This window comes from Salvelinus sp. IW2-2015, unplaced genomic scaffold (genome assembly GCF_002910315.2).
Source record: "Salvelinus sp. IW2-2015 unplaced genomic scaffold, ASM291031v2 Un_scaffold2050, whole genome shotgun sequence".
In the NCBI taxonomy this organism is placed as follows: domain Eukaryota; kingdom Metazoa; phylum Chordata; class Actinopteri; order Salmoniformes; family Salmonidae; genus Salvelinus; species Salvelinus sp. IW2-2015.
In genome coordinates, this window is record NW_019943394.1 from 47191 (window position 1) to 74087 (window position 26897).

Sequence of the window (26897 nt, forward strand, 5' to 3'; positions counted from 1 at the left end):
TAGGGCTTTTGCTACTATGGGGTGTCATTTATAGATGTCTGTGTCAAAGGAAAATCTCTCGACTATCTGAACATTATTGAATCCGTAGTGTGGGTTATCTAAATGATATTACATGATGGTGAAATTTACTATTTTTCTTTTGGTGTGAATGGGAAATGTGATCCCACACTGTCTTTTGCTTCCATCGCCCCCTGCAGGATCAGTACGGCAACTACGTCATCCAGCACGTCCTGGAGCACGGCAGACCCGAAGACAAGAGCAAGATTGTGGCAGAGGTCCGCGGGAAGGTGCTCCTCCTGAGCCAGCACAAATTTGCGAGGTAAGGCAACACAAATCGACCCCTTTATTTTTTTTTATAGCTGGTGAGAGTGAGACTCGTGAAGATGTGCTTTCCAGTTATGCCATTCCAATGAGGCCCACCTCCAATTTTAAAGTGACCCTAGCCTCCACTGAGTGAGACAAATTACGTTCATGGGCGGTTTTCCAATGAAGATTTTCCCACGGACTTTCAATGGAGATGCTCCATTGAGTTAAGCCGGGCGGACATTACCGTAATTGCTGGACTATTAAGCGCACCTGAATATAAGCCGTACCCACTGATTAAAAAAAATATATATGTATTTTGTACATAAATAAACCGCACATGTCTATAAGCCGCAAGTGCCTACCGGTACATTGAAACAAATATACTTTACACAGCCTTTAAATGAAACACGGCTTGTAACAAAAATAAATAGGCTTTTAAACGAAACACGGCTTGTAACAAAAATAAATAGGCTTTAACGAAACACGGCTTGTAATAAAAAATTWAAAAATAGCAGTAAACAGTAGCCTACCAAGAAAGTCAAACTTCATTAAGGTGGCGATTGTTTTGGCTTTCAGTCGGATCTGCACAGTTGAAACGCCTCGGCCGTCTGCTCTCTGTGTGTTGACCCAGTCTTCAATCTCATTTTCTAGTTCGGGCCATCCGCTTTTCTTCCTTGAAAGCTTTTGTTGTCTTTTTGCACTGAGTCCGTTCCTCACGCTGCTGTTTCCAACGTCTTATCATAGACTCATTAAGGCCAAGCTCCCGTGCAGCAGCTCTATTTCCTTTTCCAACAGCCAGATCGATCGCCTTCAACTTGAAAGCTGCATCATATGCATTTCTCTGTCTTTGCCATGATGAGGGTGACAAAATGACTACCGTAATCAGAATGATGGGAAGTTTGAGCGCGCTCGATTTACGGCACATTATGTGATGGTGCTCAGTTTTTTGGCGGCGTGAATCTTGTGAAAAAAAACATAAATTAGCCGCATCATTGTATAAACCGCAAGGTTCATAGCGTGGGGAAAAAAGTAGCTGCTTATAGTCCGGAAATTACGGTACACGTTTTTTTAGCCCGATCTACGGCCTTTCGATCAGCTCCCAGCGCATGATGTAGTGCTATATTTTTAAGGACAGAACTGCATTTTTATGTCACCTATTGAACTATGTAATTTTATAATATACATTGCCTGCAATGTATCACCAAAATATAATAACTGCCTATTCCTACACATGGCTCAAATACATTTTTCTATTTTTAAAATCCTCAAACACCAAATTAGGCCTACCTTTTAAAAAAAATGATATGCTATCATCACTGTCAATCGTGAATGATAATTCTTCACATTTAACAGGTGCTGCGTCCATGCTGCAACTGCATGCTGACTATTTGATCCCAATCAGTTTCATGGGAATTAGCATTTCTATCTTCTTGAATGATGTAGGTCAAAATCTTGCTTAAAGCCCCCAAAAGGCTAGGGCCGGCTCTGACTGCATGTGTCGGTATACACTCATCTCAGCCAATCATGGCTAGCAGGAAGGTTGCTGCCCTTTTTCCGTGGCTAAACCAACTAGGCTCGTAATTTAACAATTTTATTCTTATTTACAGATGGCATACAAGTTTGTTGTTAAGGCACATGAAAGTTCACATGTTCCAGAAGGCATTTTGGCGAACAAATCCATTTAGATTTTTTTCTTTTTTTTTTAAGAGTTCAAATGGCTTTCCTGTGAAGTAGTGATGCGTGACATACACCTAGTTTCCTGAAAATAGTCATGTTTCAGCCTTTAGCTTTTTAATTAAGGACTAGGCAGACTCTGTGTTCAGGACACCGGCCCGTATAGTTTGTTTTTAACTGAGCCCACGTCTCTCCCTAAGTAACGTGGTAGAGAAGTGTGTGATCCACTCATCCCGTGCCGAGCGGGCCCTGCTGATTGACGAGGTGTGCTGCCAGAAGGACGGCCCCCACAGCGCTCTCTACACCATGATGAAAGATCAGTACGCCAACTACGTGGTGCAGAGGATGATCGACATGGCCGAGCCCGCCCAGCGCAAAATCATCATGCACAAGGTGGGTTGACATATACCATCAAGTGAATTCACTGTAAACATTTTGCTACATAAACAGCTATTTCTCATTGGAGACCTTCAGGTTAGTCCCTCCCTGTTTCGGCCTGTTTGGTTCCTCGTGAGTACACCCAACGTTTCCCATTGTTTGTTAATTTAGATCAGTTTAATTTAGGCCAGGTATTGCTATAAAACCAAAGGTTGGTGGTACTTTTGGTACAGCATTTCTAGTTATCCAAATTCTAATTGTTACCCATAGCAGTCTCCTTTCCATGTGGTGTGAAAAGTATTTTACACTGAACAAAAATATAAATGCAACGAGCAATGATTTTACTGAGTTACAGTTCATCTAAGGAAACTAGTAAATTGAAGTAAATTCATTAGGCCTTAATCTAATCTATGGATTTCACATGACTGGGAATAGAGATGTACAGTTGAAGAGATGTATAGAGATGTACAGCGTTATTAAAACTTGTTTTTCAACCACTCCACAAATTTCTTGTTAACAAACTATAGTTTTGGCAACTCGGTGAGGACATCTACTTTGTGCATGACACAAATAATTTTTCCAAAAATTGTTTACAGATTATTTCACTTATAATTCACTGTATCACAATTCCAGTGGGTCAGAAGTTTACATACACTAAGTTGACTGTGCCTTTAAACAGCTTGGGAAATTCCAGAAAATGTCAGCCTATCAGAAGCTTCTAAAGCCAGTTGACGTCAATTGGCGGTGTACCTGTGGATGGATTTCAATGCCTACTTCAAAGTCAGTGCCTCTTTGCCTGACATCTTGGGAAAATCAAAAGAAATCAACCATTGTTTTTAGACCTCCACAAATCTGGTTCATTCTTGGGATCAACTTCCAAACGCCTGAAGGTACCACGTTCATCTGTACAAACAATAGTATGCGAGTATAAACACCATGGGACCACGTAGCCATCGTACTGCACAGGAAGGAGACTCGTTCTGTCTCCTTGAGATGAATGTACTTTAGTGCAAATCAATCCCAGAACAACAGCAAAGGACCTTGCGAAGATGCTGGAGGAAACGGGTACTAAAGTATCTATATCCACAGTAAAACGAGTCCTATATGGACATAACCTGAGGCCGCTCAGCAAGAAAGAAGCCACTTCTCCAAAACTGCCACAAAAAGCCAGGCTACTGTTTGCAACTGCACATGGGGACAAAGGTACTTTTTGGAGAAATGTCCTCTGGTCTGATGAAACAAAAATAGAACTGTTTGGAAATAATGACCATCGTTATGTTTGGAGGAAAACGGGAGGCTTGCGAGCTGAACACCATCCCAACCATGAAGCACGTGGCAGCATGTTGTGGTGGTGCTTTGCTGCCGGAGGGACTGGTGCACTTAACAAAATAGATGGCATCATGAGGCAGGAAAATTATGTGGATATATTGAAGCAACATATCCAGACATCAGTCAGGAAGTTAAAGCTTGGTTGCAAATGGGTCTTCCAATGGACAATGACCCCAAGCATACTTCCAAAGTTGTGGCAAAATGGCTTAAGGACAACAAAGTCAAGGTATTGGAGTGGCCATCACAAAGCCCTGACCTCAATCCCATAGAACATTTGTGGGCAGATCTGAGAAAGCGTGTGCGAGCAAGGAGGCCTACACACCTGACTCAGTTACACCAGCTCTGTCAGGAGGAATGGGCCAACATTCACCCAACTTATTGTGGGAAGCTTGTGGAAGGCTACCAGAAACGTTTGACCCAAGTTAAACAATTTAAAGGCAATGCTACCAAATACTAATTGTCTATGTAAACTTCTGACCCACTGGGAATGTGATGAAAGAAATAAAAGCCTAAATAAATCATTCTCACATTCTTAAAATAAAGTGGTGATCCTAACTGACCTAAAACAGGGAATTTTTACTGGGATTAAATGTCAGGAATTGTGAAACTGAGCTGAAATGTATTTGGCTAAGGTGCATGTAAACTTCCGACTTCAACTGTACATCTGTTGGTCACAGATACTTTTGGTCATGTAGTGTATGTGGACACCTCGTCGAACATTTCATTCCAAAATCATAGGCATTAATATGGAGTTGGTCCCTCCCCTTTGCTGCTGTAACAGCCTCCACTCTTCTGGGACAGCTTTCCATTAGATGTTGGAACGTTGCTGTGGGGACTTGCTTCCATTCAGCCACGAGCATTAATGAGTCCGGTACTGATATTGGGCGATTACGCCTGGCTCGCATTCGAATTCATCCCAAAGGTGTGCGGTGGGGTTGAGGTCAAGGCTCTGTGCAGGCCAGACAAGTTCTTCGACACTGATCTCAAAAACACTTTTCTGTATACACCTTGCTTTGTGCACGGTATCTTTGTCATGCTGAAACAGGATAGGGCCTTCCCCAAACTGTTGCCACAACGTTAGAAGCACAGAATTGTCTAGAATGTCATTCATTGTATGCTGTCACATTAAGATTTTCCTTCACTGGAACTAAGGGGCTTAGCCCGTACCATGAAAAACAGCCCCAAACCATTATTCTTCATCCACCAAACTTTACAGTTGGCACTCTGCATTCGGACAGGTAGCGTTCTCCTGGCATCCGCCAAACCCAGATTTGTCCGTCGGACTGCCAGATGGTGAAGCGTGATTCATTACTCCAGAGAACGCGTTTCCGGAGTCCAATGGCGACGAGCTTTACCCAACTCCAGCTGACGCTTGGCATTGCACGTGGTGATTTTAGGCTTGTGTGCGGGTGTTCGGCAATGGAACCCCATTTCATGAAGCTCCKAACAAACCAGTTGTTGTGCTGACGTTGCTTCCAGAGGCAGTTTGGAACTTTGTAGTGAGTGTTGTAACCAAGGACAGACGGTCCCGTTCTGCGAGCTTGTGTGGCCTACCGCTTCGCGGCTGAACTGTTGCTCCTAGACGTTGTCACTTCACAATAACAGTACTTAGTTGACCAGGGCAGAAATTTTACTAACTGACTTGTTGGAAAGGTGGCATCCTATGATGGTGACACGTTGAAATTTGACTGCTCTTCAGTAAGGCCAATGTTTGTCTATGGAGATAACATGGCTGTCTGCCCGATTTTATACACCTGTCAGCAACGGGTGTGGCTGAAATGGCAGAATACACTAATTTAAGGGGTGTCCACATACCTTTGTGTATATAGTGTACCTTTAAAAAAATGGAAGGGGTGTAGATCAGAACCAGTCAATATATGAGGTGACCATTTGCCTCATGCAGCATGACATCTCCTATGCATAGAATTGTTCAGGCTGTTGATTGTGGCCTGTGGAATGTTGTACCACTTCAATGGCTGTGCGAAGTTGCTGGATGTTGGCAGGAACTGGAACACTCTGCCGTACTTGTCGATCAAGAGCATCCCAAGCAAGCTCAATATTTGACATCTGAGTATGCAGGCCATGGAAGAACTGGGACACGTCACCAGTGCACAGCTGAACACTGTATGCTGGAGAAGACTCTGTTATTTTTTATTTAAAACAAACCGCTATGCATTAAATACGAATACCAAACTTTGTGGATTTACGTGATGTGGTTAGCTTTTAACAGCTGGGAAACACCGCTAACCAAACAGTGCTAGGTGGCTGTACTACAAAGACACCGGTTGTCATCGTGGGAAAGACACGTTCACTTTTGAAAAACAACTGGTTGCAGTAAAGAGCCAACCTGGATACTAAGGAGATCCTGGGGGAAATCGACGAGTATCAACAGCTTTACGCTCTGGAGGAACAACCTACTCCATCGAAAGATCCGGCTACCTCACAAAAGAATCCAACAAAAAAAGATATTAATCGACAGACGATTTACTTACTGTTGAAGTAGAGGCTAGTGCTGTTGCTGGAATCCATGCAACACTGAAAGTTGTGTGAGGAGGTAGCAGGGGGGAGTTTGGCTAAACTCCAGAGTGAAATTCTCATGCTCCAAGGAGGGAACAAGGCACTCGCAGCCGAGGTAAAAATTCGCGATTCCAAAATGGATTGTCTCCTCACGGAAAACAGGGTGATGAGGGAGTTGCTACTAGACATACAAAGCCGTAGCATGCATGAAAATGTAATATTTTCTGGGATTCCTGAGGACGCATCCAATAATCCAGAGGGCGCGATCAGAGAATTGATGCATCCGCCTTGAAACTTTCTCTAGAGACTAAACAAGACCAAGGGTCCCCGACCGATCTTCACCAAATTTGAATAATATCAACAAAAGGAGCTGATCAAAAGCAAGCGAAGGGTGCTTGAAATGGACGGGGGTTGAAAGGGGGGTGAGTGTAACGGATGTGAAATGGCTAGCTAGTTAGCGGGTACGCGCTAATAGCGTTTCAATCAGTTACGTCACTTGCTCTGAAACCTAGAAGTAGTGGTTCCCCTTGCTCTGCAAGGGCCGCGGCTTTTGTGGAGCGATGGGTAACGAYGCTTCGTGGGTGACTGTTGTTGATGTGTGCAGAGGGTCCCTGGTTCGCGCCCGTGTCGGGGCCAGGGGACGGTCTAAAGTTATACTGTTACACTTAGATGAAGTTGCGTGGGAAAAGGAATCGGGTGGTGAAATTTTGTCATGGACAAAATAACTCAAAAGGTGTGATATTAATTAACAAAAATTTTGATCTGAATGATTCGCGAGGAAAGTGGACGAAAAATATTTGGCCCATCTATATGGTCCAAATCAGGATGATCCATACCAATTTTCTTTTTTTTTTTCTTTTTTTTTTACTTACAGGCAGCAAATTATCAAATCATTATGTTGGGAGACTAAGTGTTAAGTACCTCAATGGACTGTAAAAGAAATCAATCTACAAACTATCGTCACCCTGCGCTTAAGGAAATTAAAAAATATTATGAAAACATTAGAAATAGTGGATATTTGGATACTAAAAAACCCTGACCTAGTGAGCTATGCATGGACTAAATCAAGCTAGTTGTTTTGACTACTTTCTTGTCTCTCACTCTTGCATCAGAGGTTAAAGTTTTAATAGGAGACCGAATGCGATCGGATCATCTAATTGGCCTTCACATAACTCCTATAGAATTTCCACGTGGACAGGGATATTGGAAATGTAATCAAAGTTTACTGGAGGATAACTTAGTTAAAAATAAGACAAAAGAATTTAAGAATTTTTCCAGTATAATATAGATTCAGCAAATCCCCTTATTGTTTGAAGGTACCTTTTAAAGGTATCCCAGAGGTCATTCAATATTCATTGATAATAAGGCAGTTTCTGGCTAAAGAGACAGACAGGACTAACAAGGGAATACATCAACTAATAGTACAGGTAGATACAAAATAAGAGGAAAAACAAAGCACTAGAGGGACATATTGAAGACCGACCGAATGTAATCTATTACAAAAATTAGGCTAACTGGATGGAATATGGAGAAAAATACACACGATTCTTCCTGAGTCTCCAACACAGGAACGCTAACACATAATTTGCAGAAACTCGTTACTGAAGACGGAGTCTTATGATTCTCCGAAGCTAAATATTTTAAGCAGGTGTTCTTTTCTGTCTCATCCTCTCCCACTGAATGAAGATCATGGTAAGGAGTTCTTTCCAAATAATACAAAAAATTAACAAATGTACAGAGATCAGTGCGAAGGCCAAATTTAGAGAGGAAAAACTGAGGCTATTAATTCCTTTCAGTCTGGAAAAACCCCTGGGCTTGATGACCTTTTGATGTACTAAAAGCTCCATTGTTAGATTGTTTTAACTACTCCTATAGAAATGGTAGTCTGCCAGGTACTCAGCAGGAAGGTCTGATTTCACTATTATTAAAACAAGACCCAGATAGACAGACAGGATCTTTATATTTGCTATCTAAGAAACTGGAGGCCCCTTACACTTCAATGTTGTGATGCAAAATACTAACAAACTGCATAGCACTCAGAATAAAAATGGTTTTACCAGGTATTGTTCATCCTGATCACAGGTTTTTTTTTACATGGATGATACATTGGAGATAATGTACTACAAATACTAGAAATAATAGAACATCATGAAACATCTAAGAAGCCAGGCATGGTATTTATAGTGGATTTTGAAAAGGCATTTGATAAAGTATGACTGGATTTTATTTATAAGTGCCTGGATTTTTTTAATTTCGGTGATTCTCTTTTATAAAATGGGAACCCCGTTCCGCTAGCGAACCCCTCGCCAACAGCCAATGAAATTGCAGGGCGCCAAATCCAAATCAACAGAAATCTCATAAATCAAATTTCTCAAACATACAAGTATTAGGCACCATTTTAAAGATACAATTCTCGTTAATCCAGCCACAGTGTCTGATTTTAAAAATGCTTTACAGCGAAAGCTCCACAAACGATTGTTAGGTCACCAAGTCACAGAAAAACCCATCCATTTTTCCCGCCAAAGAGAGGAGTCACAAAAAGCACAAATGGAGATAAAATGAATCACTAACCTTTGATAATCTTCATCAGATGACACTCAGGACTTCATGTTACACAATACATGTATGTTTTGTTCGGTAAAGTTCATATTTATATCCTAAAATCGTATTTTACATTGGCGTGTTACGTTCAGTAGTTCCAAAACATGCAGTGAAACATGGAGAGAGCCACATGAATTTACAGAAATACTCATTATAAATGTTGATGAAAATACATGTGTTATACATGGAATTATAGATAAACTTCTCCTTAACCTGTCTCGCCCCCCCGTTCCGCTAGCGGAACTCCTCCCACATTCCACTGAAAAGCCAGAGCGCGAAATTCAAAAATATTTTTAGAAATATTTAACTTTCACACATTAACAAGTCCAATACAGCTAATGAAAGATACACATCTTGTGAATCCAGCCAACATGTCCGATTTTTTAAAAATGTTTTACAGGGAAAACACAATATATATTTATGTTAGCTCACCAACAAATAGAAAAAAAGCACAGACATTTTTCACAGCACAGGTAGCATGCACAAAATCAACCAAACTAACCTAGAACAAACCAAGAAACAACTTAAATCAGATGACAGTCTTATAACATGTTATACAATAAATCTATGTTTTGTTCAACAAAATTTGGCAATTATCTAGGTATAAATCATTAGTTACATTGCGGTTACAATCAGAAATTTGCACCGAAAGCAGCCAGAAATAATTAGACACCAACGTGACATACCGAAATACTCATCATAAACATTTCTGAAAAAGGACATCGGATAAGCAAATGAAGACAAAGATCTTTGGAATACAGCCGACATTTTCGATTTTAAGTGTGGCTTACAGGGCGAAAAAACACAATATAGACATTATATTAGCTTACGACAAGTAGCTACCACAACTTTACTTCTACGTCATTCATTCAAACTCACGTACCGATACGCAAATAGGGCACAGTTAGCGTTAGCGAACTAAACCAGCAAAAGAATATAAATTTACACTAACCTTTACATAACCTTCCTCAGATTGACAGTCCTATAAACATCATATACATACACTTATGTATTTTGTTCGAAAAATGTGCATATTTAGAGGCTGAAACTCCGTGGTTATACCAAACGTAAGTCAACGTGCTAACGAGACATATTTTTCCCAGAATCTCTGCGGATATTTCTATTATATCTCACCTCATTCTGACAAATAGCTATTCCTAAAACATTCAAAAAAATCACATGTTGTATAGGGACAACGATAATACATTGAGTCTTAATCAATCGCCGAGTTTAGAATTCTAAAATATCTTCATTACGAACATAAGACTTAGTCCTTATGTACGGGATAAACCAAACCCTGAGCGCACAAGGCTATACACCAGTTCGCAACCCCGAATACTATGAAATAGCATCAACAAGAAATGGTTCCTACTTTGCTGATCTTCTATCAGAATGTTGTATAAGAGTCTTTAGTTCCAGAACCGTCGTTGTTTTGATTCAGAACGTCCTCGCTTCCCTCTTGAATGAGCAAGCACACTGGCCACTGCAGCGCTAAGCTCTCCAACTCAACAAAGTACAAAACAAAGTAAACACGCCGAACGTCCTCCGATAAATTGTCACATAATCTAATTGAAACTATATTTGAAAAAACCTAACTTTAGGATGATATTGTAACATGTATCAAATAAAATCAAAGCCGGAGATCATATTGGCCCATAACGACAGGTTTCCAGTAGGCAATAACAGGTCCAACACGCGCCTTGCAGAAAACAGAAAATGGGGGACACGTTGTTCCAAGAGGGCTCATTCAACGTCAGACAGAGATAATCAACTCCTTTTTCCTCTCACTTCCTCTTGACATCCAGGGGAAGGTGTATGACGTGCACGTATAGTCATACGTATCATGCCCATTTATAGGCAGCCACTTGAACACAGCATCGATTTCAGACTTTCCACTTCCTGGTCACAAAGTGTGCTGCCAAATGAGTTGTGTTTTACCCACAGACAAAATCCAAACGGTTTTAGAAACTAGAGAGTGTTTTCTATTCAATAGTAATAATAATATGCATATTGTACGAGCAAGAATTGAGTACGAGGCCGTTTAAATTGGGAACGATTTTCCCCAAAAGTGAAAACAGCACCCCCTATCCTCAACAGGTTTTAATGCAACCGCTGTGTCAGATTTCAAAAAAACTTTACGGAAAAAGCATAATCTGAGTACAGTGCTCAGAGCCTAAACCAGCCAAAAGAAATATCCGCCATGTTGCGCAGTCGACATTAGTCAAAAATAGCACTAAATATTCACTTACCTTTGATCTTCATCAGAATGCACTCCCAGGAATCTTAGTTCCACAAATGTTTGTACTGTTTGATAATGTCCATCATTTATGTCCAAATAGCTTCTTTTGTTAGGGCGTTTGGTAAACAAATCCAAACAACGTTCAGGTCCAGTCGGACAAAAAGTTATATTACAGGTCGAAGAAACTTGTCAAACTAAGTATAGAATCAATCTTTAGGATGTTTTTATGATAAATGTTCAATAATGTTCCAACCGGAGAATTCCAGTCTGTAGAAAGCAATGGATCGAGAGCTACCTCATGTGAACGCTCGTGACTGAGAACGAGGCTGCTGCCAGACCCCTTAGTCAAACAGCTCTCATCCGGCCCCCCTTCACGGTAGAAGCCTGAAACAATGATCTAAAGACGGTTGACATCTAGTGGAAGCCTTAGGAAGTGCAAAATAACCCATATCCCACTGTGTATTCGATAAGGGCTGAGTTCAAAAACTACAAACCTCAGATTTCCCACTTGTTTGGATGCTTTCTCAGGTTTTTGCCTGCCATATGAGTTCTGTTATACTCACAGACATCATTCAAACAGTTTTAGAAACTTCAGAGTGTTTTCTATCCAATACTAATAATAATATGCATATATTAGCATCTTGGACTGAGTAGGAGGCAGTTCACTCTGGGCACGCTATTCATCCAAAAGTGAAAATGCTGCCCCCTATCCCAAAGAAGTTAAACAAGGTTGTCCGCTGTCACTATATCTATTTGTTATGGCCATCGAAATGCTAGCTATTAAATTCAGATCCAATAACAACATTAGAGGATTAGAAATCCAAGGCAAAAAAACAAAGGTGTCCGTGTATGCCGATGACTCAAGTTTCATATTAAGTCCACAAGCTAGATCCCTGCAATGTCTCATTGAAGATCTAGATAACGTTTCTGGCCTCTCTGGACTAAAACCTAATTATGATAAGTATACCATATTATGTATTGGATCTTTAAAAAATCTAACTTTCACATTACCCTGCAGTTTACCTGTAAAATGGGCTGACGTTGAAGTAGACGTACTTGGTATTCATATCACAAAGATAGAAATTAGCTCTCCACAATGAATTTTAATAGAAAACTTGTAAAAATAGACAAGATCCTGCAACCATGGAGAGGGAAATACCTGTCTACTTGTGTAAAAAATGTCCCTGAATAACTCAGTCATATCTCCGTTTGCTCACTTATGGCGCTGCCTACTCCTGATTTTTGTTTTTCAAATCATATGAGCAAGAAATATTTTGCTTTATCTGGTACGCTAAACCAGACAAAATAAAGCGTGCCTGTCTATATAATGAATATGAATTGGGTGGGTTGAGATTAAATATAGAAGCACTAAACCTCTCTCTAAAAGCTTCACTTATTCAAAAGTTTTACTTGTTCCTTAAAAGGTTCTCAAGTAGATTACTAAAATCTCATCCTTTGTGCAGATTGCCATGTCTGATTTTCAATTAATGAAAAGGATACTTTTTTTTCAAACAAGCATTGCAGAGCTGGCTACAATTTCAATTTCATCCCCCTGAAAAGATAAGCCATAATATTTATTGTAATATATGTTATCTCAAATGTGCTGGTTGATTAAAATACCTGTAATTATGGGAAAGATGTTTGAAACGTGTATTTTGTTCTTAAATTATATTGTAATGTTGGAGTTATCAGAATTGTACGGGAAGGTCTGCTCAATCCAAGAGCACAACCAGTTGATTACAGCATTACCCCAAAAATGGAGGAGGCAGGTGGCAGCGGGAGGAGGTGGGAACTGGTCTGTCTGCTCAATATAAAGGATCAAAACTTGCGGAGGAATAAAAATAGCATAAATAGAAAAGTTTGAAGTTTCATTTGAGGACCAGGATGTTGACAACTGTGCCATACAGATTGCAAAATGGTTGGGAAGAGATTTTTGATGTACCGATTCCATGGCACCGGGTGTATGAGCTGATATACACTGCTCCAAAAATTAAAGGGAACACTAAAATAACACATCCTAGATCTGAATGAATGAAATATTCTTATTAAATACTTTTTTCTTTACATAGTTGAATGTGCTGACAACAAAATCACACAAATTATCAATGGAAATCCAATTTATCAACCCATGGAGGTCTGGATTTTGTATTTATTGTTTAAAAAAAAAAAGTTTTTTTTTTTGTTTCTTTATTTTAAATTTTTTTTATTATATATATATATATTATTTTTTTTCACCTTTATTTTAACCAGGTAGGCTAGTTGAGAACAAGTTCTCATTGCAACTGCGACCTGGCCAAGATAAAGCATAGCAGTGTGAACAGACAACACAGAGTTACACATGAGTAAAACAATAAACAAGTCAATAACATGGTAGAAAAAAAAGAGAATCTATATACAATGTGTGCAAAAAGCATGAGGTAGGCAATAAATCGAATAATTACAATTTAGCAGATTAACACTGGAGTGATAAATCATCAGATGATCGTGTGCAAGAAGAGATACTGGTGTGGCAAAAGAGCAGAAAGTAAATAAATAAAAGCAGTATGGGGGTGAGGTAGTAAATTGGGTGGGTAGTTTACAGAATGGACTATGTACAACTGCAGCGATCGGTTAGCTGCTCGGATAGCAGATTTTTAAAGTTGTTGAGGGAGATAAAAGTCTCCAACTTCAGAGATTTTTGCAATTCGTTCCAGTCGCAGCCAGCAGAGAAACTGGAAGGAAAGGCGTCCAAATGAGTTTTAGCTTTAGGGATGATCAGTGAGATACACCTGCTGGAGCGCGTGCTGCGGGTGGGTGTAGCCATCGTGACCAGTGAACTGAGATAAGGCGGCCACTTTACCGAGCATACCTTGTAGATGACCTGGAGCCAGTGGGTCTGACGACGAACATGTAGCGAGGGCCAGCCGACTAGGGCATACAGGTCGCACAGTGGTGGGTCGTATAAGGTGCTTAGTAACAAAACGAATTGGCACTGTGATAAACTGCAATCCAGTTTGCTGAGTAGAGTGTTGTGAAGCTATTTTGTAGATGACATCGCCGAAGTCGAGGATCGGTAGGATAGTCAAGTTTACTAGGTAAGTTTGGCGCGTGAGTGAAGGAGGCCTTGTTGCGGAATAGAAAAGCCGATTCTTGATTTGATTTTGGAGATGGAGATGTTTGATATGAGTCTGGAAGGAGAGTTTGCAGTCTAGCCAGACACCTAGGAACTTATAGATGTCCACATATTCTAGAGTCGGAACCGCTCCAGGGTGGTGATGCTAGTCGGGCGTGCGGGTGCAGCAGCGAACGGTTGAAAGGCATGCATTTGTTTACTAGCGTTTAAGAGCAGTGGAGGCCACGGAAGGAGTGTTGTATGGCATTGAAGCTCGTTTGGAGGTTAGATAGCACAGTGTCCAAGGAAGGGCCGGAAGTATATAGAATGGTGTCGTCCTCGTAGAGGTGGATCAGAGGATCGCCCGCAGCAAGAGCAACATCATTGAGTATACAGAGAAAAGAGTCGGCCCGAGAAATTGAACCCTGTGGTACCCCCATAGAGACTGCAGAGGACCGGACAACATGCCCTCGATTTGACACACTGAACTCTGTCTGCAAAGTAGTTGGTGAACCAGGCAAAGGCAGTCATTAGAAAAACCGAGGCTACTGAGTCTGCCGATAAGGATATGGTGATTGACAGAGTCGAAAGCCTTGGCCAGGTCGATGAAGACGGCTGCACAGTAATGTCTTTTTATCGATGGCGGTTATGATATCGTTTAGTACCTTGAGCGTGGCTGAGGTGCACCCGTGACCGGCTCGGAAACCGGATTGCACAGCGAGAAGGTACGGTGGATTCGACGATGGTCAGTGATCTGTTTGTTGACTTGACTTGTCGAAGACCTTAGATAGGCACGGCAGGATGGATATAGGTCTGTAACAGTTTGGGTCCAGGGTGTCTCCCCCTTTGAAGAGGGGATGACCGCGGCAGCTTTCCAATCCTTGGGATCTCAGATGATACGAAGGAGAGGTTGAACAGGCTGGTAATAGGGGTGCGACAATGGCCGGACAGTTTCAGAAATAGGGGGTCCAGATTGTCAAGCCCAGCTGATTTGTATGGGTCCAGTTTTCCAGCTCTTTCAGAACATCTGCTATCTGATTTGGGTAAGGAGAGCTGGGAGGCTTGGGCGAGTAGCAGCGGGGGGGCGGGGCTGTTGGCCAAGGTTGGAGTCGCCAGGAGGAAGGCATGGCCAGCCATTGAGAAATGCTTGTTGAAGTCTTCGCATTATCATGGATTTATCGGTTGTACCGTGTTACCTAGCCTCAGTGCATGGGCATTGGGGAGGAGGTGCTCTTGTCTCCATGGACTTTACAGATCCCAGAACTTTTGAGTTAGAGCTACAGGATGCAAATTTCTGCTTGAAAAGCTGGCCTTTGCTTTCCTGAACTTGACTGCGTGATTTGTCCGCTTCTCCTCGTGGCACATTCTCGCGTCGGGGACCATCACCGATTCTAGCTCAGGGCTCTCGATGCTAGTTGCCCGCGCTCAGCGCACAGCTGTATATTTTTGCTGAGGCCAGTCGGCTAGTACCAGGGACTAATCTTTCTTGTTCTGCATTTGAACGGAGCATGCTTGTCTAATAATGGTGAGCGAAGTAACGATTTTAAAGAATGACCAGGCATCCTCAACTGACGGGATGAGGTCAAATCCTTTCCAAGGTACCCGGGGCCAGGGGTCGATTAGAAAGGCCTGCTCGCAGAAGTGTTTTAGGGAGCGTTTGACATTGATGAGGGGTGGTCGTTTGACTGCGGACCCGTGGCCGGATACAGGCAATGAGGCAGTGATCGCTGAGATCTTGATTGAAGACAGCAGACGGTGTATTTGGAGGGCAGGTTGGTCAGGAATATGTCTATTAGGTGCCCATGCTTTACGGATTTAGGGTTATCCTGGTGGTCCTTGATGATTTGTGTGAGATGAGGCATCAAGCTTGGATTGTAGGACTGCCGGGGTCGTTAAGCATATCCCAGTTTAGGTCACCTAACAGAAACAACTCTGAGCTAGATGGGGAGCGATCAATTCACAGATGGTGTCCAGGGCACAGCTGGGAAAGGCTGAGGGGGGGCGGTACAGGCAGCAACAGTGAGAGACTTATTCTCTGGAGAGATTAATTTTTAAAATTAGAAGTTCGACTGTTTGGGCATAGACCTGGAAAGCTATGACAGAACTTTCAGGCTATCTCTGCAGTAGATTGCAACTCCTCCCCCTTTGGCGCAGTTCTATCCTCTGATGGAAAGTGTATATAGTTGGGTATGGAAATCTCAGAATTTTTGGTGGCCTTCCTAAGCCAGGATTCGGACACGGCAAGGACATCAGGGTTGGCAGAGTGTGCTAAAGCGGTAGTAAGGCAAACTTAGGGAGGAGGCTTCTTGATGTTGACATGCATGAGGCCAAGGCTTTTTTCGATCACAGAAGTCAACAACATGAGGGGACTGGGGACATGCGGGGCCTGGGTTTATCTCCACATCACCCGAGGAACAGAGGAGTAATAGGATGAGGGTGCGGCTAAAGGCTATCAAAACTGGTCGCCTAGAGCGTTGGGGACAAAGAATAAAAGGAGCAGATTTATGGGCGTGGTAGAATAGATTCTGGGCATAATGTGCAGACAGGGGTATGGTGGGGCGCGTACAGCGGAGGCAAAGCCAGGCACTGGGTTGATGATAAGAGAGGTTGTATCTCTGGACATGCTGGTCTCAATGGGTGAGGTCACCGCAAGTGTGGGGGGTGGGACAAAGGGGGTATCAGAGGTTACGAGAGAGTGGAACTACAGGGTCCATTGCGAAACCCAAAACAATGATAATGAAAAACTAGCTCTGAACAACAGTATGCAAGGCATATTGATATTTGAGAGAGGACATACAATAAGCATAAAGTGATTGCAGGTCTTATTGGGAGAGCTAGCTAAAACAACAGGTAACGATAACAGCAGCAATATCAGGGTGCTAGTCTAACACAGCAACAACAGGTAAAAATGGCGACGACTAGGCAGAGAGGTCGGATTAACTACACACAGGTCCTGAGTTTAAAGCACAGAGCCACAGATAAAACACCAATAACAAATGGAGTACCGTGAATTAATGGACAGTCAAGCATGCATCAGCTATGTAGCCAAGGATCATAGTGTCCAGGGGGCAGCCGTATGATGAGCAGGGAGGCCTCCACTAAGCTAGCAACGCGGCGTTTAAAGTTAGTAGGCCCGGGGTGGTCTGCTCAGACGGAGGGGGTCTGCTCAGACGTGGTCGGTCGACAGAGAATCCAGAGAATCCAAGCCGAATGCGAAAGAGAGGTTGTTGAATTGTAGAATTGTGTTTGCTAACTGTGCTAGGCTTCGTGGCAGTGGCGCTAACTGCGCTAGCTGCAAGCTAGCTGTGAGGATCAGAAATAGTGGCTCAGGGATTACGGCAGGGAATCCGGCGTTGTTGTCGAGAGACAGTCGCATGCTGTAAATTGCGTGAGTAATATCCAGGCTAATAACAGGGCTGGGTGTCTGTTGCAGAAGTAAAAAGCTACTAGCAGCGGCAAAAAAAATGGCTAAATTAGCTTGTAGCTGATTTAGACCAGTTGTGATGGATTGGCAGGGCTCTGTGTCGGCAAAAAAAGGTCCAGTCCAATTGGCAAAAGAGGTATTTGTAGCCCAAAGAATTCGCTGGTAGACCTCTTCGGCTAGCCGGCAGATGGGCCTAGCTCGAGGCTACGTCAAGGGCTAACTGGTGCTTGCTCGGGACGAGTGTGGTAGCCAGTAGTAGCCACTCGGTTGCAGCTAGCTAGCTGTGATAATACGTGTAATTGTCCAGAGCTTGCGTCAGGAATCCGTGATGTGGTAGAGAAAAAGCAGTCCTATAGCTCTGGTTGATATCGCGCTTGCAGACTGGCATGTATTGGCCCGTATTGAAGCTGGCTGTGTCCGAGTTAAGGGCGAAGACCGCAGCAGTGGCTAACTGACTACTAGCTAGTAGCTAGTTACTGGCTAGCTTCTGATTGGGTTACGGTCTAAGTATAAAAAAAAAATAGCAGGTCCGTACCACATTGGGTGAGGCGGAATGTAGGAATGTATATTCAGTTCCTAGATGGGAAAGTGAAATTAAAATATATACGAAATGTATACGAAAATTACGAATACTATTACACGGGACAGACAGGACAAAGACACATCGACTGCTACGCCATCTTGGAGTCACACTCAAAATTAAAGTGGAAAACCACACTACAGGCTGATCCAACTTTGATGTAATGTCCTTAAAAACAAGTCAAAAATGAGGCTCTGTAGTGTGTGTGGCCTCCACGTGCCTGTATGATCTCCTACAACGCCTGGGCATGCTCCTGATGAGGTGGCGGATGGTCTCCTGAGGATCTCCTCCCAGACCTGGACTAAAGCATCCGCCAACTCCTGGACAGTCTGTGGTGCAACGTGCGTTGGGTGGATGGAGCGAGACATGATGTCCCAGATTGCTCAATTGGATTCAGGTCTGGGGAACGGGCGGGCCAGTCCATAGCATCAATGCCTTCCTCTTGCAGAAACTGCTGACACTCCAGCCACATGAGGTCTAGCATTGTCTTGCATTAGGAGGAACCAGGCCACCGCACCAGCATATGGGTCTCACAAGGGTCTGAGGATCTCATTCTCGGTACCTAATGGCAGTCAGGCTACCTCTGTGCGACAGCAATGGAGGGCTGTGCGCCCCCAAAGAAATGCCACCCCACCCACGACTGACCCACCGCCATAACTGTTCATGCTGGAGGATGTTGCAGGCAGCAGAACGTTCTCCACGGCGTCGCCAGACTCTGTCCACATGTGCTCAGTCTGAACCTGCTTTCATCTGGTGAAGAGCACAGGGCGCCAGTGGCGAATTTGCCAGTCTTGGTGTTCTCTGGCAAATGCCCAACGTCCTGCACGTGTTGGGCCTGTAAGCACAACCCCCACCTGTGGACGTCGGGCCCTCATACTACTCATGGAGGTCTGTTTCTGGCCGTTTGAGCAGACACATGCACATTTCGTGGCCTGCTGGAGGTCATTTGCAGGGCTCTGGCAGTGCTCCTCCTGCTCCTCCTTGCACAAAGGCGGCGGGGTAGCCAGTCCTGCTACTGGGTGTTGCCTCCTACGGCCTCCTCCACGTCTCCTGATGTACTGCCTGTCTCCTGGTAGCGCCCTCCATGCTCTGGACACTACGCTGACGACACAGCCAAACCTTCTTGCCACAGCTCGCATTGATGTGCCATCCTGGAGGAGCTGCACTACCTGAGCCACTTGTGTGGGTTGTAGACTCCGTCTCATGCTACCACTAGAGTGAAAGCACCGCCAGCATTCAAAAGTGACCAAAACATCAGCCAGGAACTGAGAAGTGGTCTGTGGTCACCAGCCGCAGAACCACTCCTTTATTGGGGGTGTCTTGCTAATTGCCTATAATTTCCACCTTTTGTCTATTCCATTTGCACAACAGCATGTGAAATTTATTGTCAATCAGTGTTGCTTCCCAAGTGGACAGTTTGATTTCACAGAAGTGTGATTGACTTGGAGTTACATTGTGTTGTTTAAGTGTTCCCTTTATTTTTTTGAGCAGTGTATAAAACGATGCAAGATTCCAGACTTCGTGCTTTTCAGCTAAAATTATTATATAGAATTCTTGCCACAAACAAAATGCTCAGTATTTGGGGCATAAAATCATCGAAGTTCTGCAGATTTTGTGAGGATACAGAATCAATAGACCATTTTATTTTGGTATTGCCTTCAGGTAGCCTGTTTCTGTTCTCAGGTTCAGGAATGGCTGAAAATGCATAACATGTATCTAAAATTGACCCTAGAAATAACTGTTAGGAGATCTGGAGAATCCGGGTCAGTCAATTACTAATACTCTTAGTAAAAATATTTATCTTCAACTTGAAATCTGTGGATTCTATTTGATGGATTGAAATTGTACGTAAAACATCACAGCATAGTTGAAAGATATATGTTGCGTATAAATCTGAAGAGGGTGGGCATCAGCGATAGGTGGGATGGGCTGAGGGTTGGGATGTGGAATTGGAGACACGTGGGATTGGAGTTGCTGGTCGGGATAGACTGATGGTCAAGATAAAAGTATAAAAAATAAGTTTGAATGGCACTGAGGGGAAGTGTTTTTTTTACTGCTAATGCAGGTTTGCCTGAGGCTGATGCCGTTCGGGTGCTTGTACACATGCATATACACACACTCATGCAAATATATACACACACACACACACACACACACACACACATGTAGATAGTGCTAGACATGCACTCAAACATATACAGTTGGCCTTGCTGTTATGGTTGTATTAGTCCTTGATGTCCTTGTTGGGGTTTTTTTGCATTTTTTTTCTTCTTTATAGTAAATGTTCTTGTTTGTTGGTGCATTGGGGGGTGTTCTTGGGGGTTAATGGAATTAATGTTATTATTTTTTTTAATTGCAGGGGAGGGGTCACAGATGTTTGAGGGGCAGCTATTGGGGAACTGTGGGGTGGGGATCTTGGAGGGTTCCCGTCCCTGTTTTTGGCCTTGTGGGAGATCTATCGACATGCCCTTGAGCAGGGCATTCACCCTGCATACTTCTTTGTGGCTCTGAATGGGAGTCTGTTGGATGAGTGGTGTAGCTGTTGAGTGGCTTCACTGCAAGTATATTGTATATTTTGGATAAAAAATGTAATTTAAAAAATACAAAAAAGAACTTGGACATTTTCAGCTTCCAGGAGTTGTGTACAGATAGATCCCTTGCGACATGGGGCTGTGCATTATTAAATGGAGGCGGATAAATGGCACGACAATGGGCTTCAGGATTTTATCACTATCTCTGTGCATTCAAATTGCCATTCATTAAATGCAATTGTTTTTGTTGTCCACAACTTATGCCTGCCCATAACTCCACCGCCACCATGGGGCACTCTATTCACCACGTTGACGTCAACAAACCGCTTTGCCTGTACATTTGAAACCAAGATTCAGACGTGACGAACACACTTCTCCAGCGTGGCCGTCGAAGTTGAGCATTTTCCCACTGAAGTCGGTTACGACGCCGAACTGCAGTCAGGTCAAGACCCTGGTGAGGACGACTAGCACACAGATCAGCTTCCCTGAGATTGTCCGTACAAACGGTCAAGCATTCTTCAATTGTGCAAACCCAGTTTCATCAGCTGTCTGGGTGGCTGGTCTCAGACGATCCCGCAGGTGAATAAGCCCGATGGGGAGGTCCTGGGCTGGTGTATAAATGCAATGTGTAAAGTGTGGGTTCCAGGTTTCATGAGCTGAAATATTGGATCCAATACATTTTCTGTTGGCATAAAAAGCTTCTTTCTCTAAAATTGTGCACATATTTGTTTATCTCTTTTAGTGAGCATTTCTCCTTTGTCAAGATAATCCACCCACCTGACAGGTCATATCAAGAAGCTGATTAAACAGCATGATCTCTACACAGGTGTACCCTGTGCTGGGGGCAAAAGGCCACTCTAAATGTGCAGTTTTGTCACACACCGCAATGCCACAATGTTAAGTTTTGAAGCGAGCGTGCAATTGGCAAGCTGACTGCAGGAATGTCCACCAGATAATTTAACCAGCCTCGCAACCTCAGACCACTTGTAACCACGCCAGCCCAGGACCTCGACATACGGCTTTTTCACCTGCGGGATCGTCAGACCTGCCAGCTGATTTAAACTGAGTATTTCTGTGTGTATTAAAGCCTTTTTGTGGGGAAGAACTCATTCTGGTTGCCTATGCCTGTCTCCCCAGTGGGTTGGCCTATGCCCACCCATGACAACTTGTATGGAAAATTACTGAGGATWATGGTGGACAATATTGCCGCTCCTATTTGCCATATTTTCAATTTAAGCCTACTAGAAAGTATGTGCTCCCAGCCTGGAGGGAAGCAAAAGGCTTTCCGCTACCTAAGAATAGTAAAGTCCCCTTTACTGGCTCAACGAGCCGACCAATCAACCTGCTGCCAACCCTTAGTCAACTTTTGGAGAGAAAAAAATATTGTCACATGCACCGAAAACAATGGGTACAAGCACTGCTCTACCTTAACTAGGGCCTGCCATGTTACTTCTGTTTTGTCTCACCTGGACTACTGTTCAGTCGTGTGGTCAGGTGCCACAAAAAGGGACTTAGGAAAATTTTGCAATTGGCTCAGAACAGGGCAGCACGGCTGGCCCTTGGATGTATACAGAGAGCTAACAATAATATGCATGTCAATCTCTCCTGGCTCAATTTGGAGGAGAGATTGACATGTTGAATGTACCGAGTTGTCTGTCTGCACAACTCGAGACACCCATGCATACCCCACAAGACATGCCACGAGGTCTCTTCACAGTCCCCAAGTCCAGAACAGACAGTGGGAGGCGAACGGTACTACACAGAGCAATGACTACATGGAACTCTATTCCACGTCAAGTAACTGATTCAAGCAGTAAAATTAGATAAAAAAAAAAAAAAACAGAATGAACCTTATGTTACAGTGGGGACTGAAACGACACACACATGCATACACACGATCACATACGCACTACACACACGTATACATGGATTTTGTATTGTAGATATGTGGTATTGTTTGAGTAGGGGCATGAGGGCACACTATTGTAATGCTTTAATTTTGCTGGACCCTAGGAAGAATAGGCAGCAGCTAATGGCTGCACCCCTGCCCAGTCAGATTTCAACTGTAGATTACAGACTCATTTATTTAAATTGACTGAGTTCCTTGTGAACGGTAACTGAAAAAATTGCTGCATGTTGCGTTTATGTTTTTGTTATGTATACATGACCTTTTGCTGTTGTAAAGCACTTGTGAGTCAAATCAATACAAATGTTGACACGGACATCGAGTGGCGACATTACGATCTGCTTTTCACTGCAAAGTTTGAATTTGTGAGCTGAACAGTTTCAGATTGAGACAGTTTAATTCCTTCAGCCCGTGTTTATTAGTGTACTTGTGGTGCTTCAGCACAAACACTTCTGCATTCTTAACCACTGACATAGATAGCCTTAGATTTGTCTAACTGAACAAGTGTTTTGTATTTTGATGTTAATTGTGTAAACCAAGTTTACACAAATAATTTATAGTGTCTGATTCTTTAAGCACAATAAGTTTGGTTTTTATATTCATTCCAAAAATATATATATTGGTGACTTTTGCCTCCCTAAAATCTGAAATATTTTGCCTCCCTAAACAGACCTGAAAGTCCCACATCGGTTGGTTTGGTCCTAACACAAAAAACATTTTCTCCGTTAATACATTACAATTTCACGGAAAATGTACATTGATCCTTCATTACAAATGTACAATACTCCATTTAATAAGAATGTGTATCCACAGTCTGTGTTGTCCTGTTACGTGGAATGTTGGCGAGATTGACTTTTGCTGTCCAATCACTTTTTTAATCTCTTAGAATCCTTCAAGACAATGTTTAAGTGGGAGGCAGGTGGCTTAGTTCACAACAAGGACTTTTAAACCTGTGTGGCCAGTACCACTATAAATGTTAATGATTTCATCTTTGTTCTCTGCTACCCCAGATCCGACCCCACATCGCCACCCTGCGCAAATATACCTACGGCAAGCACATCCTGGCCAAGCTGGAGAAGTACTACATGAAGAGTGGCTCTGACCTGGGGCCCATTGGCGGGCCCACCAACGGCCTCATGTAGACCTATCCTCCCTCTCGTGTCCCTTGACTNGCCCCCCCCCCCCACCCCCTTTTTTCTAGTTCTGTAAAGAGGCGCTCCATCAGGGCTGACCTTTGACATACCCTTTGTGTCCCCCATTTTGGGGGAATTACCACTCAAAATTATTCAACTTCACCTAAGAAATGTTGTGACATCTGACCCTGACACTCTAATGCCATCCTCGGAGCTGGTCCCCTACGTGGCCGGTGGGGGGGAGGGGGGGTGCAGACTGTCTTGCAGGCAATCTCTTGCGGGTAAAGCACAACCCGCCCCCATTGTTTATGATGTAATAGATATAACTGGCTGGTTTTTGGTATATAATCTTGTACATTTTTGTTTTTTTACTTTGTAAATCCCTTTGTAGGGAAAAAGGAGAACTGCATTTGCTGAAAATGTACAATTCTTACAATTACACCAGCAAGTGACTTTATAAGGCCAAATTTGAGTGATCCTTTTAAACAATTTTCCATTTGTTTTTGTACCCAGACTTAGTATCAGCTGTTCTAATTAAAAGCCTAGGTGTCTTTCTACTACCACAATGATCCCAATGCAAAAACAGCTGATGGATCCATTTCTACTTATAGCACTGCATAGTATGAATAGATTATGAAACCGATCTTTCCCACCGGTTACTATGTCTTTCGTGCCAATGAGTTAGTCACCCATTGGTCTGTATTGGACCAACTAAAGTACTTTGCTTTGGAGAGCTCTGTGCTTAAATTTTTGGGGGTGTGTCATCCAGTTGGCTGCTCGTGATTGTCTCGATTTTGTTGCGTCTGTTTTTTCGCAGACCGGGGTGTAAGGCCTACTCTCCGTCTCATGCTGTTGGTGAACAGCTTGCAGTTGGCTTGATTTGATTAGTTGGCTCCAGTTGATGACTGGCATCGTTACTAAACGGTGTACTTTGAGAAATGAAAACATGCACTGTTGCATCCATAGGCAGTGATTCCACTATACTCCACCTATACCGTCTTAAGCAAAAAATGTTTTGCCGCCCACTCAATGGCTACTTGGGGGCTACACCGGACACGGCTACGTAAGACGTTTATTCTTTTTCAGAAGCAAAGCATGAGGTCGGGTTGTATAGTGAAAGTTTAACCTGGTTGTAATATTTACATGAAATGACCGTAGCGGGGCTTTGGGGGGGGGGGGGGTATGGGTGGGAGCAGGTTAAGCATAGGCATGCTTTGACAGGTTTTTATAACTTGGAATGATTTTTCTTTATCATGTTATGTGGGACATCTTGTAGTTTGAGATGAACACTGCCCTAGAAAAGGTATCTTTATGTACTGAATATTCATCTCTTGCATAGAAGTAGCTTAGCAAAAATGTATAGCATCTTTATGTATGAGTAAATATTAAATTGTTGCTTTTTTTGGTAGGGGGCTTTGGCCTAATGATGGCACCCTCACCACCTGCAGTTCAGAGCAGTAGGACGACTTTATTATTATTATTTTTAAGTGGCTCATTCCAGGTGTGTAAAGTTGAGAATAGATTTGGGGATGAGCTGAGAAAAGGATCCTTGTTTATAGGATTGTGAGACCGTCATAGAGGTGGTTTTAATTTCGTTCTTCTTTTTTATTTTTTGCAGTCTGAATATGCAAGCGATTTGGGTATTGGGGCCGTCTAAAAAGCTATACAACTCATCTGTAATACTAGTAGTATTGGCTTTTGTTTTTTGCTTCATATGAATAATTGTAGAATACATGTAGTATATGTGCAGTTAATAAGTGTAAGTTTATTAGTTGACAAAAAAAATTATAGTTGTGATGTTTGACAGGCCTTGCTAAATTGGTAGTGATGCTTTTATTTCGTCTGTACAGTTGTACATTTGTAAACGTTGATGCTGTAAATGGGATGTCTTTTACACTTTGGGGGGGAAAAAATTGCAAAAATGTGCATTTTGATGTGTGTATATTCATCACTCCTTTCCCCTAAAATATAATGTATACAGTTTTATTTGATCAAGCGTTATTTTAAAACTATTTTTATGGCTTCACAATCTGACTTGTTTTTTGTTTTTAATCTGTTATGAAAAAGGTTGGCCTTGTTTTGTATGCGGAGCTGTATAACATCTCCTGTTGATATTGTCTTTCTGACATGTGACAGTTTAAAGGAACACCAATGCTCTGTACTTAAAATGAGGCTGCTTCCGGTCCTCTCTGCTACCATGGAAAACTTCACAGGATATGACAGAATTATTTTTGTACAGAAGAGGGCTGTATTTTGGAACAGCTACTACCTTGTAAGTGAAAGAAATGTAAGATATTGTCAATTATATAAATATGAACATATGAGTTTTGTCACACTGTCAAAGTCATGTACATTTTCAGGTGGCCTTATGTACATTTCCAGATGTTAGATGAAGAAAAAAATACTCATTTTTTGGGGGGAAGCAGAATTGTGACTATGTATGATTAAACCGTTCTAACATTTGATAACTTTGTTCTGTGCCTTTCATTTCCATATCTTGTTTCTGAAGTTGTTGTGCAAACTGCAGTACATGAATTGGACTTGAAGTTGTTTTGACATGAACCTGTTTCGAGCAGCAGATGCTGTTTGTCAGTCACCAGTTAGCCTACTTCATTATCAGTTGTTTCATAAAGGAGTTTCTAACGGGTTGCTGAATGTTCACATTCCCTAGAACAGACTTTTAATTTGCACGATATAGCCTATATCTACAAGGAAGAATAGTTGTCTGACTCACCCTGTGTCTATAACGGTGACATGATCACTGTACTACAGTTATTTTTTATTTAACATAACTAGGCAAGTCAGTGAGGAACAAATTCTTATTTTCATTGACTGCCTAGGAACAGTGGGTTAACTGCCTTGTTCAGGGGCAGAATGACAGATTTTTATCTGTACCTTTTTTTACTTTTGTTCCATGATAAATTCTTTCATTTGGTATTTTGTTGATGCACTCATTTGACTGGTAAGGCGAAAGCAACTAAGTAGAGAAGTTGGGGGAGGTGCATCTGCGACAGTCTGACACTGATGCACCTCCAACCCCCCCCCTCCCCCCATATCACAATAACAAACTGAAAATATACTGTATGAATGTTTTACAATCAGTTGGTGAGAGACTGCCTCAAATCATGTTAATTTGTAAATATACTCTATACAATAATTGGGGCAAAGTTGGGTCCTGTTTCAGTCAC

General features: G+C 42.5%; 1 protein-coding gene across 15 annotated transcripts in view; it reads left to right on the forward strand.

Moving 5' to 3' along the window:
* Nucleotides 1–26177, forward strand: part of LOC112072814 (pumilio homolog 2) — a 67073-nt gene extending 40896 nt beyond the window's left edge. For all 15 annotated transcript variants that reach the window (XM_024140207.2, XM_024140211.2, XM_024140208.2 and 12 more), the window contains 3 exons: nt 198–319; nt 2181–2373; nt 23587–26177. In XM_024140207.2, the coding sequence (XP_023995975.1) occupies nt 198–319; nt 2181–2373; nt 23587–23718 (447 nt within the window). In that variant the 3' untranslated portion in view covers nt 23719–26177. The remainder of the gene's footprint in view (nt 1–197; nt 320–2180; nt 2374–23586) is intronic.
* The last annotated feature ends 720 nt before the right edge of the window (nt 26178–26897 follow it).